The sequence below is a fragment of the Mesoplodon bidens genome, assembly GCF_964165515.1.
Source record: "Mesoplodon bidens genome assembly, chromosome: 7".
Taxonomy (NCBI): Eukaryota; Metazoa; Chordata; class Mammalia; order Artiodactyla; family Ziphiidae; genus Mesoplodon; species Mesoplodon bidens.
The window spans coordinates 91065445-91083059 of NC_138164.1; the positions used below are offsets into that span (position 1 = coordinate 91065445).

Sequence of the window (17615 nt, forward strand, 5' to 3'; positions counted from 1 at the left end):
TTTATTTATTTAATTTTTGGCTGCATTGGGTCTTCGTTGCTGCGCGTGGGCTTTCTCTAGTTGCGGTGAGCGGGAGCTAACTCTTCGTTGCAGTGCGTGGGCTTCTCATTGCGGTGGCTTCTCTTGTTGCAGAGCACGGGCTCTAGGCACGTGGGCTTCAGTAGTTTTGGCACGTGGGCTCAGCAGTTGTGGCTCTCGGGCCCTGGAGTGCAGGCTCAGTAGTTGTGGCACACGGGCTTAGTTGCTCCGAGGCATGTGGGATCTTCCTGGACCAGGGCTCGGACCTGTGTTCCATGCACTGGCAGGCGGATTCTTAACTACTGTGCCACCAGGGAAGTCCCTGTTATCTCTTGTCTTTATGATGATAGCCATTCTGACAGCTGTGAGATGATATCTCATTGTGGTTTAGATTTGCATTTCCACGATGATTCGTGGTGTTGAGCACCTTTTCATGTACCTGTTGGCCATTTGTATGTCTTCTTTGGAAAAATGTCCATTCAGTTTCTCTGCTCATTTTAAAATTAGATTCTTTGTGTTTTTGCTATTGAGTTGTGTGAGTTCTTTACGTGTTTTGCATATTAGCCCCTTATCAGATTTATGACTTACAAATATTTTCTCCCATTCCATAGGATGTCCTTTCCTTTTGTTGATGGTTTCTTTTGCTATGCAAAAAGGTTTTTAGTTTGATGTAGTCCCACTTGTTTATTTCTGCTTTTGCTGCCTTTGCTAAGAAGACTTTAAGGAGGATTGTGGAATCCAAAGGGTTTGCACTGCGTCAAGGCAAATGGCTTTCAAAAGTTCCTGCTGTGTCCTTGTTCTGAAAAATTCCCCGGCAGACTCTAAAAACCCTCAGCCTTCTGCTCCTTTCTTTCTGTCTTCCCTCTTCTCTTTCATCCCCAAACTCCTCATCAGTTTTTGCTTAGAGCTGTCGAGGTTTTCTTTGGTTGCTTCTTACTCTCAATGACCCCTGCCTATAGGGTCTCATGTTCTAAGCCCCCAAAGCTCATCAAGATTTTTTTCCCCTCCTAAACAAGAGAATTCCCTTCTTAAGGGCTGCTAAGATAATAGAAATTTCACCGTGTCACTAAATTATCTACTTTCTAGAGGAAAAAATAATATCAATGAATTCTACTCTTCTGAAATAAGGAATAGATATTTGCTGTACACACAAAATAAAGATTGAAAAGTGTCTTTTGTAGCACCTTCTTTTCTAAAACAGGCCATAACTGGGCTAATATGTTCTGGCGCTAGAAGGGAAGTTATTTCAACCAGTTGGGGGCCTGGGGGGCAACAGGGGATAGAGAACTAAATTATGAGCTGGAAGTGAAATGCAGGGGACTTTGCTACATATCAGCTGTATATATGGCCTTAGCTTTGGGCCAGTGACTCCCCTTCTGTTTCCCTATCTGCAAAATTAGATTCAATGGTTTCTAATGTTTTCCAACTCTAAATAAATATATGTATGTATAAATAAATACATTTTAGAGCCTCCTAAACCTTTAGGAAATCTTTCTATACACAGATGCCTTGGGTGAGCAAGTTCTTCCATGTCTCCGTGTCCCAGCTCTGCATGTCCAAGGTGATACAGATTTCCCTCTGTTAGAGGGTTGGTTGCCTCACCTCTGACCCTGTCCTTGAGATTGGGTGTCCTGCCCTTAAACTAGACTCTAAAAAAAGGCCAGAGCTGCTTGCCTGGGAAACGTTTTCTCCTTTAAAATAACACAACAGTCAAAGGTTAAAGTGTAACTGATGCTGGGGGGTTGGGGGCAGGGGCAGATATCATAGCATCTGTGTTTGTTTCTTTTCTGGGGGGGAGGGATTTGTGAACCTTGGAAAGAGCCTCAAAACTGTTCCTCCGTCTGAAACTAAATCATGTCATCGCCAACGCTTGTGAAACCCCAGACTTTTTAAGGTCCTGGTGCACTAAAGTGTTGATGGTTTGATGGCTTTGCAAAAGTCTTCATCAGAGGTGAAGGTGGTGATTCATAATTGATCGCTTTCTAAAGCGCTTTTTGTAGGAAAGTAAAATGGATGACAGTTCCCATTCTGAAAGTTCCCTTTAAGTTCTCTTTTTTTTTCTTGCTGGTTTTCCCGGTGATTAAAGGAAGTAGCATTTCTTCCAAGATATTTCTCTTCTCTTTTGTGCTTCACTGACATTTTTGTTAGTCCACTAATTTCACTAAGGGTAGATTCTAATGTCACATTTTGATTGTGACTTCTCCCAGAATCAAGGAAGAAGGTGAAAGAAAATCAATAAAGATCAGTTGCTAAATCAAGGTCATTCTGCTTGCTCTTTCCTCTCTGTTCTCCTTACTCATTTATTCTCTTTCTTTGGAAAACACCCCTTTGGAAAGACTTCATTTGATCATTATCATAATCTCCTTTCTCAGTTTAAAATGAAAACCCAAAAGCTTGCTTTTCTAGTGCATTGTCACCTCTTTTTTTTTTTTTTTCCCCGTACTTTTATTTCCATAGTGGTTTTCTGTAAACCCTCAGGGCATTTTGGGATAAGATTTGGAAGAAAAACTCAATACAGTATAAAGTTACCTTACACCCATCTCAGAGTAGGTAAAAGACTTAAAAACAGCCAGGAAAAAACCCAAGGGAGTCTGGGCTAGTGGGGGCCACAAAGGTCATTTTGTCTTTTCTCTTGTGCTTCTGTCTATTATTGTTACCTTTCTGTCTTTTATTTCTCTTTGTTCATGGACCTCTGCTGTGTCTACTTTTGCCTCCTTCTCCTTTTTCATAGAACTGTGGGATGCCAGATTTGGAATGTGGACCATGGGAATCACTAAGACAAACCTCATTTTTTGGAAAAGGAAGCTGAGGCTTAGAGAAGGTACAATGAAAGGAGGCAGTGGATTGTAGCGGAGAGATTTCTCACAAGCTTTGGAATTGCAAAGGGGAGGGTTTAATCGCTGGCTTAGCCATTCACTCCCGGGTACTCTGGGGCTAGTCTCTGAACTGCATTGCTGGTGTGCACTGCACTTGCCAAAGGGGGACAGTAATATATTCCTCATGGAGTTATGAGGGTTAGGTGAGATAATGAATTTCGTGTTCCCAGGCAGTGCCTAGGAAATCACCCCCAAAATGGTAATTATTATCACAAACTAGTTAGAGTCAGTACCTGGATTTGTTCCTCTTTCAGGTTTCTTACCATCATGGACATTGTTAACCGTCTTGGTTCTGAAACACCTGCCTCAGTCCATCTTGTGCTCTGCTTTCCTAGGTTTTCAGTCTTCTTGGCTTTTGACTTTGAGGTTGGCTTTTCTGCTTATGACATCATCTCACTCCTTGAAATGAATACTGCATTTTAAATTCTACTAGGTTCCCTGCCCTGCGGACCCACGGATGGGCATAGGGAGTGGGTATCAATTGACTGTGTCCTTGATTTAAGATTGATGTGGGATTTGGGTCTATAGACAAGGTGGAAGGGAGTTCCAAGAAAAGGGAGCAGCATGAGCAAAACTAGAAGCAAGGATTTGCAAGACATGTTTGGGAAATAGTGAATTGCTTGGCAGGCTAGGAAGAAGGCAGTTTCAAGAAGGGGAGACCAGCCCCCTGTGTGAAATGCTGCAAAGATGTGGAGGTAGGAGAAATGAGGAAAAGTGATTGGATTTGGCTACACAGGATTCCTCTGTGAGCTACGAAAGGGCTACTTAAGTGGAGTGGAGAAGGCACAAGCCAGGTTGTAAGAGATTACAGAGTGAGGGATGGAGAAGTGCAGTGTGTTAGTGTGGACCGGGTATCCCCGAATGCTGGTCCATAAGCTTTTCAGCCGAGGTTGTTAGAAGTGAAACGAGAAATACAAAGTTAACATAGTATGTTTTTCATAAGCCTAATTTTATTTACTTTTAATGGCCATCCTGTAATCTGAGATTATAGCCTTACTTTTTTGGCTTTAAAATGCCCTTTCTTTTATGGAATGATGGTGGTTCTCAACGCTGGCTGCACATTAGAACCACTTGGGGAGCTTTCAGAAACAATGGAGTTCTGGTTACACTTCAGACAACTGAATCAGGATCCTGGGGCAGGCCTGGTGCTGGTGTGGGTTCAGAGCTCCCCAGGTGATTCTGTTGTGCAGTCAGGCTTGTGAATCTGCTAGTGAATGATAGGATTTTTGTTGTTTTCCTTTAAGTTTTAAAAGGCCTTATTAGGCAGAATTAAACATTGGAAACCCTTTGTTCTATCACCTGTTTAAAACAAAAAAATAAGTGGTTCAACCGGCAAAATCGAGTTTATTTGGGAATAGCAGAAGAATTACAATTGGGGACATGTAAACTGTGGGGGACCCTAGGCAAGTCTGGAGAACAAGGGAAGAGTGTTCTTTTATAGAGGAAAGGGGGAAGTTGGGAGGGGCTGTTTTTGAATAAAAGTCCGTTGGAGAAGAGCCAGAGTGCAGAGGTTTGGTGGCTCCTTATTGGCTGAGTTGTCATGACTTCTCATTGGCTGGGCTGTTGCTGGGTAAGGAGAAAATCTTCTTTACTCCTGCAAGGTGTGTAAAGTAAGCTTCTTCCTTTTGGGGAAATACAAGGTAAGGCAGTGAGTGGTGTTGCATGTGAGCTCCCCTTCCAGGGCCGTCCGACTCCATTTTAAATGAGGTTTCCTTTATTCATTTTCACAGTTCATTGCCCCACCTTGTTTGTTTTGTTTTGTTTTCATTTGTACTTGTATTTAATTTTTGTTTTACTGACTTGTGAAGTTCAAATGGCAGGGACCCAAATGACAAGGGAGAGGTATAGCTGTCCTTTAAAAGAATTATTTCTCGGGCTTCCCTGGTGGCGCAGTGGTTGAGCGTCCGCTTGCCGATGTAGGGGACACGGGTTCGTGCCCCGGTCTGGGAAGATCTCACGTGCCGCGGAGGAGCTGGGCCCGTGAGCCATGGCCGCTGAGCCTGCGCGTCCGGAGCCTGTGCTGTGCAACGGGAGAGGCCACAACAGTGAGAGGCCTGTGTACTGCAAAAAAAAAAAAAAAAGAGAGTTAGCTCTCCTAGTGCTTTTGACTGGCATTCAGTGTATTCACATTTTCAGGATCATTGCATTTGTATGAAGTAAGGCTCACTTTTGTTCTCAAGCACACATTGAGTATCAGGATTATTGAGAGAGCAAGTCGGAGACTAGACTGATGGATGTAAAGAACACAGGACATTCTCCATTTGAGTCGTCTCTTGTGGGGGGGGCAGTTCTTGTGTTTCAGCTGCGCCTTTTATTCTAGCTGCACACAGGACATTCTGTCCTTTCTGACCTTGAAGGTGAAAATCTTTTTACTTAAAACTGCAGCTCTGAAATGTAGTACCAGGTAAGTGAAACATTCTCCTTTCTGCTTTCTGTGCTTCTAGTTATTTTAATGTTTAAAGGTCAGAGTAGGAAACATCTTAAATGCAAAGCATTTAATTTCCATTAAAGTTTTCTAAGCTTGTGTTATAGCCAATAAAAATGATGATGTTTAAATCAGCTAATGTTCTAGTTCTTACATGAATATTTTATATGAACTACACAGGCAGAAAAATCTATATGTTTATCCAGTGTTACGTCCAGTGGCTATTGGAAGCTTGTCTTCTTGGGTTATTATATGAATAACTCCTGTTTTATGTATATATATATATATATAGATCTATCTATATCTATATCTATATATATCTCCAGATTATAAAAAGAATTACATGTATTGTTTTTAGGGCTTGTTTTGTGGACTAAGTATTTGGGCTAAATCTTGCTAATATAGGCATTCCCTGAATTACTAACACCCTTACAGACTTGCTATAAATAAGACTATGTGGGCTGTGCTGTGCTGAGAGAGTGGTTAGGTTCCACCTTGGGGCAAGAAATGGTATTTCTGGGTGCTGCCTTGCCTTAGTATTAGTACTGAAGTACATAGAGTCTTATAGTAAAGAGTGTCTTAACAGCCCTCCACTTAACCAACTGGCTGCATTAATCAGTGCTGGTCGTTTGCTCTGTGACTGATGGCATAGCATGCTGATAGCTCATGGTTAGAAAGTTGGTACCTTTTCCCACCAGGAGAGGATCAGTTGTGTTTGTTCCCAAATCTGTTGATGTCTGTTCGACTTCTTGTTGTAATTTCTTAATTTATTGAAATATTATATAAACTGATTAAATATCAGTACAAACATTTCACATAGTAATCTACTATGAGATAGGTGCTATTTTTCTCTCCTTTCTACAGACAAGAAAACTGAGATACAGAGAGCTTAAATAACTTGCCCAAGCTAGTAGGTGACAGTGACAGGGTTTGAACCCAGGTAGTTCAATTTCAGCTATAGTCTTTTTTTTTTTTAATTTATTTATTTATTTTTGGCTGTGTTGGGTCTTTGTCGCTGCGCGTGGGCTTTCTCTACTTGCAGTGAGCAGGGGCTACTCTTCGTTGTGGTGCGCAGGCTTCTCATTGCGGTGTCTTCCCTTGTTGCAGAGCATGGGCTCTAGGCATGTGGGCTTCAGTAGATGTGGCATGTGGGCTCAGTAGTTGTGGTGCACAAGCTTAGTTGCTCTGCGGCATGTGGGATCTTCCCGGATCAGGGCTCAAACCCGTGTCCCCTGCATTGGCAGGCAGATTCTTAATGACTGCACCACCAGGGAAGCCCCCAGCTATAGTCTTAACTGATCCACTCTACTGCCAGGGTAATACATAATCCTGGCGTAATTGAAGGCTTTCACTGGGGAATATGAACAAGATTTTCCAAACTTATTTGAATTTTCCAAACTTATTTGAACATGGAATCCTTTTACCAAGAATACCTATTAATATTCTGCAGGGTGAATGGTCTATGGAACCTGACTTTTGTTGGATGTGGACTTAGAATAATTAATTTTAGGAGAAGATATGTTCCCTTAACAATGCTCAGTTAGGATTGCTTTGCTATCAGTTAGCACAATATATATATATATATATATCTTTAAAACGTCTTATGACTTTGGTCTTTAAAATTTTTTATTATAGTACGATCTATACAGTTAATTATCCTTATTTATTGCATAAATTATAATTTATCCTTATTAACAGGCCAGGAACAGCTTTGGGCACTGCAGAAACAAAGAAAGTGACAATTATAATGAAAAATTTAGCAATTCATCTGCATGAACTGTTGGCATGGACTTCTGTGCCATACCGAGGTCCAGATACTACATGCAGAGCAGTCCTTTTAGACTGTCTTGTTGTAGAGAGTAAGAATATTTGAATATGTTTAGAGTCTCTAGTTAAGGTGTTCACATTTATGAAGAGGAAATCAGAGCAGGGTCTGACAAAGAATTCGTGTGTGAGGATATGTAAGACTTGCAATCTCCAGCATCTGGATGTTTCTGGAAACAGAATATTTGAAATTCCCTGGAAATGCTTTGGAAAACCCTGAGATAGCCGTTGGCAAAGCATTTTTTGATGTTATAATTTCTTAATTCAGTAAATGTACTACCTAGTGTTTTTATTAACTACTACTGTCAGCACACAAGCTTAGAAGTCTCTTAAAATTATAATTGGTAGTCATGAAGATCATCGCTGTAAATGTGTTCTGCAACGTCCTTCAGAATCACACAGAAATTAAGCGTACAGTATGGATTTAGCATGAAGTATATTCTGTAATAGGATAATTTATGACATAAATAATCCATTGATTAGAGAATCTTGTAAAAGAACTTTGAAAAGTTGTGATAAAAAGGACAAAACATAAAATTTACCACCTTAAGAATGTTTAAGTGTACAGTTCAGTAGCGTTAAGTATATTCATATTGTTTTGAAACAGATCTCCAAAACTTTTTCATCTTGCAAATCTGAAACTCTACACCCATTAAACAACAGCTTTCCATTTACCCCTCCTGCCAATCCCTGGTAACCACTATTCTATAATACTTTCTGTTTCTATGAGTTTGGCTACTTTGGATACCTCATGTAAGTGGACTCCTACAGTACTTGTCTTTTTGTGACTGGCTTATTTCACTTAGCATAATATCTTCCAGTTTCCTCTATGTTGTAGTATATAACAGGATTTCCTTCCTTTTAAAGGCTGGATAATATTCCATTGTATCTATATACATTTTCTTTATTCATTCATCAGTTAATGGACATTTGGGTTGCTTCCAACTCTTGGCTAATGTGAATATTGTAAAAGGACTTAAAAAATTATGCATAGTTTCTATCATAGGCTAGTAATACTCACTTACCAGCCCTTCTATTGATGGATTTATAGGTGACTTCTGTTTTCCCCTACCATAAGCATCTTTCACATAAGTCATTGGTTACATCTCTGATTATTTCCTTAGAATAAGTTCCTGGAATAGAGTTATGGATCAAAAGGGTGTGCATTTTAAGGCTTTTGGCACAAGTTGTCCAATTATCTTCCTTAAGTGTTTGAACAGTGAAAGAGGGAACCCATTTCTCCACACCCTTGCCAATGTTGAGCACTGTCATTAAAAAGCAAAACAACAGAATACCTTTACCAATTTGATAATTGAAAATGGTATCATATTGTGGTTTTAATGTGCATTTTTTGATTACCGCAGAGAGGTTGAACTTTTTCATGTGTTTATAAGCTATTTGTGTGTGTGTGTGTGTGTGTGTGTGTGTGTGTAGACTCTGTTCACATCCTTTGTTCATTTCTCTACTAAGGTACTGTGTATCTTTTCCTGTGTATTTTAAGATCTCTTTATAGAGTAATAGAATTAAGTCTTTACACTATGTTGCAGGTATTTTCCCGAATTTTATATCATTTTCCTTTTAATTTTTATAGTGATTTTGACATCCGATATTTAATATAGCCAAATCAATGAGTCTTTTCCTCTATGATTTCTTTCCTCTGTGCATTACTGATAAGACTGGTGAAATATTAGGCAAAGCGAGTGTACTTTTCCCTGCTTCCTGCTCCAATTCAGAAAGACAAATGAAGTTGTAGCCATATTAGGTTAGTGCAGGACATTGTACATTTCATATTCAATCATTCATTCATTTATTCATTTGAAAATATTTATCAGGTGCCCACCATGTTCTAGGCACCGTATTAGACACTGGATGCACAGTATGTAGCTGGGTTGCATGAATAAGATGCCCATATATAACGGATTTTCACAGATATTCCCAATTTCAAAGATTCCACCCTATTGTCAGTTTTAGATATTAGACTACCTGTTCTGAATTTGGCTTCTGAATGTATGGATATCCTGTCCTTGAGTAACATGCTCATTGGGGATCCTTCTTTGTCTGCCTACGCCTGGACCCAGAAGGCAAGTACATCATCCATGCTGCAGCTGGAAGGGGGCCAAGGTCCTGCTGCAGTTGAAGGTGTGAACTCGAGGTGAGCATAGCTCGTTCTGGTTCTCAGAAGGAGTACCCTCCATTGAGGTACCCAGTGGAACAGCCAAGACCCTGTCCTCACTCCCTGGCCCACACTGCTCATGCTGGCACAGTCATTTCGCCTTTCTAAGCTACAGAGCAAGTCAAAGCCTGGGATGGGACCCTCGCATCCATAGGCTTCTTTCTTTACATCAGTGCTATGGGGAGGGCTGAGGTGAAGGAGCTGAAAACACTGATGATTCCCCAGCATGTAAAAGACCCCCTTCAAGCAGAAAGCAGCCCCAGATACTACATGGTGAGGACCTATTTTGGGGTGGGGTGACCACTCCTGAACCAGGTCCCTGAAAACCCTCCGTGTGATATATCACCACCGTCTCGGGCTGCAGGACTTCTGATGATAACGCTAACTGATAATCATTAGAGTCCCACGTGGGAATATTATGCCTTCCTTGGATTTGGTTTCAGGCCTTGCTCAGAGCCAGGAAATGAATTTGTAAAAATCACACTGTCGTGTTATAATGGGTCAGCTGCCTATTCCTGAAGTGCTCGCCTTTGGGATTTTGTAGTTTTTTCCCTAGTAAGTCCTTAGAATTCAAAACAAACACTGGGTAGTTATTTATTAATAGTGACTTTATGGAGAAGAAAATTGAGGCAGCCGTGCGTATGGCTGGTAAGTGTCAGGGTGATTTTCAGTATATTTTGGTTTTATCTCCAGCTGGATGCCAGCTGGATGCCAGCTGGATTATGAGACAATATAAAATCAGAGCCTTCCGTTCAGAAAACCCATTCATCTGATCACCCCGGACACAGTTGTAATTCTATCAGGTGACATTAGAGAGGTCACGAAACTCAGAGAACCATCTAGAACTGTGCTTCCCGAGAGAACTTCCTGTGTTCTGATGGAAATATTTTATCTCTGCTCTGTCCAGTACAGTAGTCACTGGCCACATGTGTCTGTTGAGCCCTTGAAATGTCGCTAGTGTGACTGAGGAAACTGAATTTTAATTTTGTTTAATTTTTTTTTTTTTTTTTTTTTGCGGTACGCAGACCTCTCACTGCTGTGGCCTCTCCCGTTGCAGAGCACAGGCTCAGCGGCCATGGCTCACGGGCCCAGCCGCTCCGCGGCATGTGGGATCCTACCGGACCGGGGCACGAACCCGTGTCCCCTGCATCGGCAGGTGGACTCAACCACTGTGCCACCAGGGAAGCCCCTCATTTTGTTTAATTTTTGTGAATTTAAATATAAATAGCCACATGTGGCTGGTGGATAGTGTATTGGACAGTATAGATTTATAAAGTACTACATTCATGGTTTTCAAACTGTTCGATTGTAATTCGCTATGAGAAGCACATTTTATATTGTACTGTGGCACAGACACATGTGTATGAACACACACCCCTGCCCCCTGGTGCTACCCCCCTCGCCCCACCGCCATCACCAAAATTTCACCAAACGATATTTGGCCTTACTACAGGCAGTGCACAGTGGTATTTTCTTTTTAAAGGTGCTGGTTATGACTTGATCAGTTGATTTTGTGACTCATGAGTGGGTTGTGAGACCCCAGGTGAAGAACATTGCCTTACATTATCTGCCTCTCACCTCTAGCCATTTCCTCTATCTCTTTTCCTGTCTCTGCATCTGGCCCCCTTGCAGGGTCTTTGCATTTGCTGTTCCCTCTGCCTGGCGTGCTTTTCCCTATACCATCTCATGACTGCATGTCTTACATCCTCAGATTTCTGCTCAGATGCTCACTGGAGATTTCCTCTTGTAGCCGCCCTACCTTGGGAAGCTCCCCATCCCTCTTACCCTGACTTGCTTTTCTCTGTCGCAGTGTTCATATGACCTGACGTATACATCATTTGTTTATTGCCTGCTTTCCCAGCTAGGATGTCAGCTCCACAAAGGCAGGGACTGTTTTGTTTGCTGGTATGTCCCAGTAGCCCGAAGAGGCTTTCAAAATAACTGTTAGTTGAATAAATGAACAGACATGGCTCCATGACCTTACTCAGATTTTTCCTTATGGCTTGATATACTGAGAGGTTTGTGGAATTGTTCGTTCATTCCTTTGGATATGTTGAGTTGATACCAGTGGCCTGGCTTGTGTTATGGCTGCTGGGGATAGATATGCTGGAGGAGAAGGGAGACAAGTCTCTGTCCTCTTGGAAATTTTAATTGGCTTTGGGCCTCTGCTGTGTGTGGGTCCAGGAATGTTGTGCTGGAGGTTGTCTGGATATGTACCAGGCAATCAGAGGAGTAGGTGAAGATTTTGTATTTTTTCAAGTACAAGCAGCCCTTAGTAAGGCTGCTGAGAGTTGGGGACAGCACTGCATGGAGGTCTAGGAAAGTAACCGCAAACAGAATTTTACATGGAAACACTGGGGTCCTGGCGATGTGGCTTGTCTTAGCTTATATTGTGGACTCTGTAAAAGTCTGAGACTAGAATTCAGGTCTCTTATCTTCCATGCCAGAAGCTCTCTCTGCATCTCTTTATGGTTGTCTCTTAACATTTTCCTCTCAACATAGGATTAAAAATGGCCAACCTAAAAAAAAAATATTATTGCTTCAGGGCTGAGTGGCACGCTTTATGAGAATTGAGTAATGGGTTCAGTGGATAGCTATCTAATTATAATCATACCTTGAAAGTTTTATTAGCCAATCTTTATACTTGATGGTTTCTGCTTACACTACGGATATGCTGGTGGTTCTTGAATCCATTTTGAAGGCACAAAGTGTTTCTATTCTCGGTCTGTTTTCCCTCCTCTTTTCCTTACAGTCAGATTTATTATTCCTTAGTCTTTTCCCCTGTCCTTCATAAGAGAATCATCAGGATGGTGCCATTTTATTCTCCTCTGTGGAGTGTACACATTAAATATAATTTGTTGAATGGCTTTCTTTTTTGCAACAGGAAGTCTTCAAAAAGAACCTATTATAATATTAAGGCTCCTAGTAATAAACAGTAGAGCTGGACCAGTAAGTTCAAAACAGCTGAGCAATCTCTTTATTGTGTATACTCGAGCTTTTAGCTGCATAAATTTTACAGTACATCATCTGACACTATTTGTGATAAATATCCCCCAGTGATTAAGTCATCATTTTATGATCTCATGCACAGAAAGAGCATCCACAAAGCTATTTACTCCCCATTCCTCGAGCTCAAATGGTAAGAATCCTGGTTTGTATCTGAGAGATCTTTTGTTGATTTTAGTCGAGCTGTTCTAAAGAGGTCATGCAGATTTTTACAAAATAGTTTTATGTAAGAAGTACCTTTTTAGGGAGAGACAGAGTGAGTTGGGGATAGAACTGCCTGGTAGGGAAAAACCAGAAAATGGACCCTGAAGTAAAAAAGAAGAGGTGTCTTTTTTTTTTTTTTTTTTTTTCAAGAGGGTATTAAATTGTTTATTTATTACACATGATAATGGATGATACACAAGCTTCATTCCCATCTATATCTGGTACCATAATCCAATTTAGATACATTGCATAGGATATGCCAACAATCATATATTAATAATCAAAAAACTCCATCACTTGGCTTGGGTGACCCTTTTCACGGTGAACTCCAGGTCACAACGCAGTAACTGTCAGTTCCACTACACCAAGGTTTCGGAAGACAGTAGCTTCTCCACCAAAGCAGGTTGTAAATAAATTTTGAATGGAACCTGGCATCACCCTGAAGGAACTCTAACTTCACACTGTTGGGATAGTTTACCAAAATGGCTTCAGAGTAGACTAACTTTACACAGCACATTTAAAAAAAAGACACATTTATTCAGCGTCATGATCAGACTATTACATTTAGCAATCAACAGCATGGGTGCAAAAAAAAAAAATCTACATTAAAACCCTTTGTTGGAATGCTTTACACTTTCCACAGAACAGAAACTAAAATAACCTGTTATACAATTAGTCACAAATACAGTCCTCGAGTTTTGCCCATACACATGAGTATTGTCTAAAACATGTCTTCTTTGTAGCAGCTAGGCCCTGCCACCACTGTGCTTGGCTGAGTTCACAAATCTGTTGTAACCTGTAGCTTCCCTGTCACTTCTCTGGCTCTCCTCTCCTGCTAAGCTTTGTTTCCTGGCAGTAATCAAAACCTTCTGCCACTGCCATAGCTACTGCTGCTGCTGGAACCACCATAGCCACCTTGGTTTCGGGGTTTGGCAAAGTATTGGCCTCCACCACCATAGGGGCCAGAACTTCTGCCTCCAAAGTTTCCTCCTTTCATGGGTCCAAAATTGGAAGATTGATTGTTGTAACTGCCAAAATCATTGTAGCTTCCACCACCTCCAAAATTGCTTCCATCATTACCAAATCCATTATAGCCATCCCCACTGCCACCATATCCACCACCACCACGGCTGCCACCAAAGCCACCTCGACCACTGAAGTTTCCTCCACGACCAAAGTTGTCATTCCCACCAAAACCACCTCCACGACCACCACCAAAGTTTCCAGAACCACTTCGACCTCTTTGGCTGGATGAGGCACTAGCCATCTCTTGCTTAGACAGGGCTTTCCTTACTTCACAGTTGTGGCCATTCACAGTGTGGTATTTCTGAATGACAATCTTGTCTACAGAGTCATGGTCATCAAAGGTTACAAAAGCAAAGCCTCTCTTTTTGCCACTGCCTCGATCAGTCATGATTTCAATCACTTCAATTTTCCCATACTGTTCAAAATAATCTCTTAGATGATGTTCTTCAGTGTCTTCTTTAATGCCACCAACAAAAATCTTTTTCACAGTTAAGTGGGCACCAGGTCTTTGAGAATCTTCTCTTGAGACGGCCCTCTTTGGTTCCACAACTCTTCCATCCACCTTGTGTGGCCTTGCATTCATGGCCGCATCCACCTCCTCCACAGTGGCATATGTGACAAACCCGAAGCCTCTGGAGCGTTTGGTGTTTGGATCCCTCATTACCACACAATCTGTGAGCGTTCCCCACTGCTCAAAATGGCTCCTCAGACTCTCATCGGTTGTTTCAAAGCTCAGACCTCCGATGAAGAGCTTCCGCAGCTGTTCGGGCTCTTTGGGTGACTCTGACTTAGACATGACGGCAGTGGAGGGGGGCGGGGGAGACATTAACGATGCTTACTCGGTGGCGTCCACGAGCAGAAAGCGAAGCGGTGTCTTAATGGCTGTGGTTAATAAATGTTTACAGCGAAGTCTTGAGCTGCAACTCTGCAGTTTTGTTAACATAAACGTTCCATAACCACAGCATATTTGATGAGCTCGTGGGGCAGGCGACTGGTGCCGTGAGCGCAGAAGGAACCGGGCTCCCACATGTGAGGGAGGTGCTGTCTGCAAGCATCGTTTTTTTCACTGAGTGAATGCAGTGGTCCCAGCTGGCATTTTGACTGTTCTCGACTGATGGAGCTCCTGGGAGGGTGACCAGGACCCCTCTGGCCCTGAGGAATGACTGTTGATTTGCGGCCTCAAATGAAGCTAAAGCCGGTAGCTTATGTTTTAAATAATGGATAGTTAGCTCTGCGAACAAACGAGCCAGATCCTCCCTCCTGCCAATGCCCTCTGGAGGTGCCTGGAGAGGGCTTGGGAAGTGTACTAACTCCCTCCACTGGCTTGAAGGGCACAGAAAGTCCCTCGTCTCACTCGGGGAGCTGTACCTATGGAAGTGCTGACCCACTGGCTGACTAGGAGAAAGGGAAGACACAGGGAGTGTGGGGAGAGTGGGCAGGGGGGCTGCTGCAGCAGATCACGGGGTCTGAGAGCAAAGTCCAGCTGGTGCGGAGATGGTGTCCTACTCCAGGGGCTTTGAGATGTCTGGAATCATGTAATTTCTTGCTACTCGCAATGTGGTCTGTGGACCTGTAGCACTAGCATCACCTGGGAGCTCACTCGAAATGCAGAATCCTAGGCCCTACCTAGGCTTACAGATTCAGAGTCTGCACTTTAACAAGATCTCCAGGCGATTCGTATGCACATTAAAGTTTGAGAAGGACTGACTGAACACTTTTTTTTTTTTTGCGGTACGCGGGCCTCTCAGTGTTGTGGCCTCTCCCTTTGCGGAGCACAGGCTCCGGACGTGCAGGCTCAGCGGCCATGGCTCACGGGCCCAGCTGCTCCGCGGCACGTGGGATCTTCCCGGACCGGGGCACAAACCTGCGTCGCCTGCATCGGCAGGCGGACTCTCAAGCATTGCGCCACCAGGGAAGCCCATGAACACTTTCATTTAGTACCTTTACAGACCCGTGGTCAAGCAGTCAATGTTAGTGACTTATAAAACAGATGAGTAAGTCATTCAAATACACGCTGCTTTGCAGCCCATCTCGCATGTTATAGGGAACTGAATAACAGCAACAGCAATAATAATGTGAATTTGGCTGGGAGTGGAGGTGGTGGGAATTTTGATTCAGTTTTGACCAGCACACATCATTACTGGCTTGAGCTCAGAGCAGAGCTCTTCAGACTTGAGCATGCATCCCAGTCAGTGGAGGGCATGTTAAAACATACATTCCTGGACCCCACCCCAGAGTTTCTGATTTGGTAGATGTGAGGCGATCTTTGAGAATTTGTGCTACTAACAAGTTACCAGGTGATGTGGCGGCTGCTGGTCCGGGGGCTACGCTCTGAGAATCACACTCTTCAGGTATAGTCTGCTCATGGCAACTGCGTGGTGCTTGTCCCTGTGATCCCTCCCCCAGGAATTCCGTGCTCTGGAGCTACCTTGGCCTCCTCTCCTGCCAGGCCTCTCACCACACCTCGTTATGACATTCTCGGAGTGTCCTCATGATCTACCTATACCTGCAGATTCCCAGAACCTTCTGAATCAGAATCCCTGGAGGAGCACAGGATGGTTCATTAGCATCTCAGGGTGACTATTAGACACACATAAATAAACAACAATTGCCCTGTGTGTTCCTTCCCCAGTGCATTACATCGTAGTTTCTAGGGTATGTTTTGCCCTTTTCTTGGCCCTTTGTCATTTTGCTTGGGCCACTGTTGCTCTAGAAATGGCCTCTCACACCTACTCACCTGCTAGGATTCTCCCCTCCTTCCAGGTCTTCCTACGAAGCTGCATCCTCCTTGAGACTTTCCCTGGCCCTTCTAGCTGGATGTGATCCCTAGATCATTCTTTTCTTTTAAAATAAGCTTTTATGATGAACTGGGTGATTGGGATTGACATGTATACACTGATGTGTATAAAATTGATAACTAATAAGAACCTACTGTATAAAAAAATAAAATTCAAAAATAAAATAAAATAAGTTTTTAAAAATGAGATGCCAATCTTTATATTTTGATCAATTGTAAGATGCCCTTTTCACCCCTCGCCATACCCCCCTCCTCTTTTTGAGTTGAATTTTCAATATATGGCACTTGTGGCTTATTGTGAGGTGTATGTCAGTGGACATTGCTGTGAAAAACAAGGAAAAGAATACCAAAAGCTTATGACTTTTTCAAAGTTAAGTGTCAAAAACCCAGTGGTACATCACACAAAACAACATCGGCTGTTAGGTATGTGATTACAGCTCCTACTTATTATAGGCTCCTGGACAACTGAGACTGTCTTATTTGTTTGGCTCCCCATATAGCTGGCTTATAGTAAGAGCTCAATAAATATTAGTTGAATGAAGTGTGATTCCTTTATCTGTGGGTAAAGTTGACACCCTTCCTTTTCTGGTTTGGCCTTTTGTTTATGTGTAGAAATATGTACCCTGCTCTGGATACTGATGAGAAGGGCAAACAGGAGAGATTCAACCAGGAGAATGATGATCTTCATTCAAACTCGAAATACATATTGACCCTCTGCCAAAGGCTGGCCTACTTCTGTAGAGTCCTGGGTGTCTGTGGGACTCGGGATGGGGAGTGGGTGGGAGATAGGGCTGAGGGAAGTGCTACCCTTCTGGACTCTCTGTATGCAGGGCATGGGGAAAGGCTAAACTCCTCCAGTCTGGAGACCACGGGCCTCCAGTGTCTCTGTATCCCCAGCTCTTAGAATAGAAAACAGGCAGGGGTCAGTGCTTGTTGAGTGAATGAATGAATGAAATCTTGACTTTGAGTCTCTGGCAGGTATCAAATCTTGACCTCTTTATGTCTCCTTTGCCTCATTTGTGGGGTAGGGATGTTAATATGTGATTCAACTCTATCTCAAAGAACTTTCGAGAGTCCAAGATGAGTTAATTGATCCGAGGGCACTTTTTTTTTTTTGTGTGTGGTACGCGGGCCTCTCACTGCCGTGGCCTCTCCCGTTGCGGAGCACAGGCTCCGGACGCGCAGGCTCAGCGGCCATGGCTCACGGGCCCAGCCGCTCCACGGCATGTGGGATCTTCCTGGACCGGGGCACGAACCCGTGTCCCC

General features: G+C 42.8%; 2 protein-coding genes across 3 annotated transcripts in view; one reads left to right on the plus strand and one right to left on the minus strand.

Annotated features, from left to right (window-relative positions):
* The window catches only part of KIAA1549L (KIAA1549 like), a gene marked incomplete at both ends in the record, with an annotated part of 287743 nt that overhangs the window by 36591 nt on the left and 233537 nt on the right, over positions 1 to 17615 (plus strand). The gene's annotated exons all lie outside the window — the stretch shown is intronic.
* On the minus strand, positions 12763 to 14366 carry LOC308621149 (heterogeneous nuclear ribonucleoprotein A1). Its single transcript, XM_081241359.1, has one exon. The coding sequence runs from the start codon at positions 14346 to 14348 to the stop codon at positions 13386 to 13388; it is 963 nt and encodes a 320-aa protein (XP_081097485.1). The 5' UTR covers positions 14349 to 14366; the 3' UTR covers positions 12763 to 13385.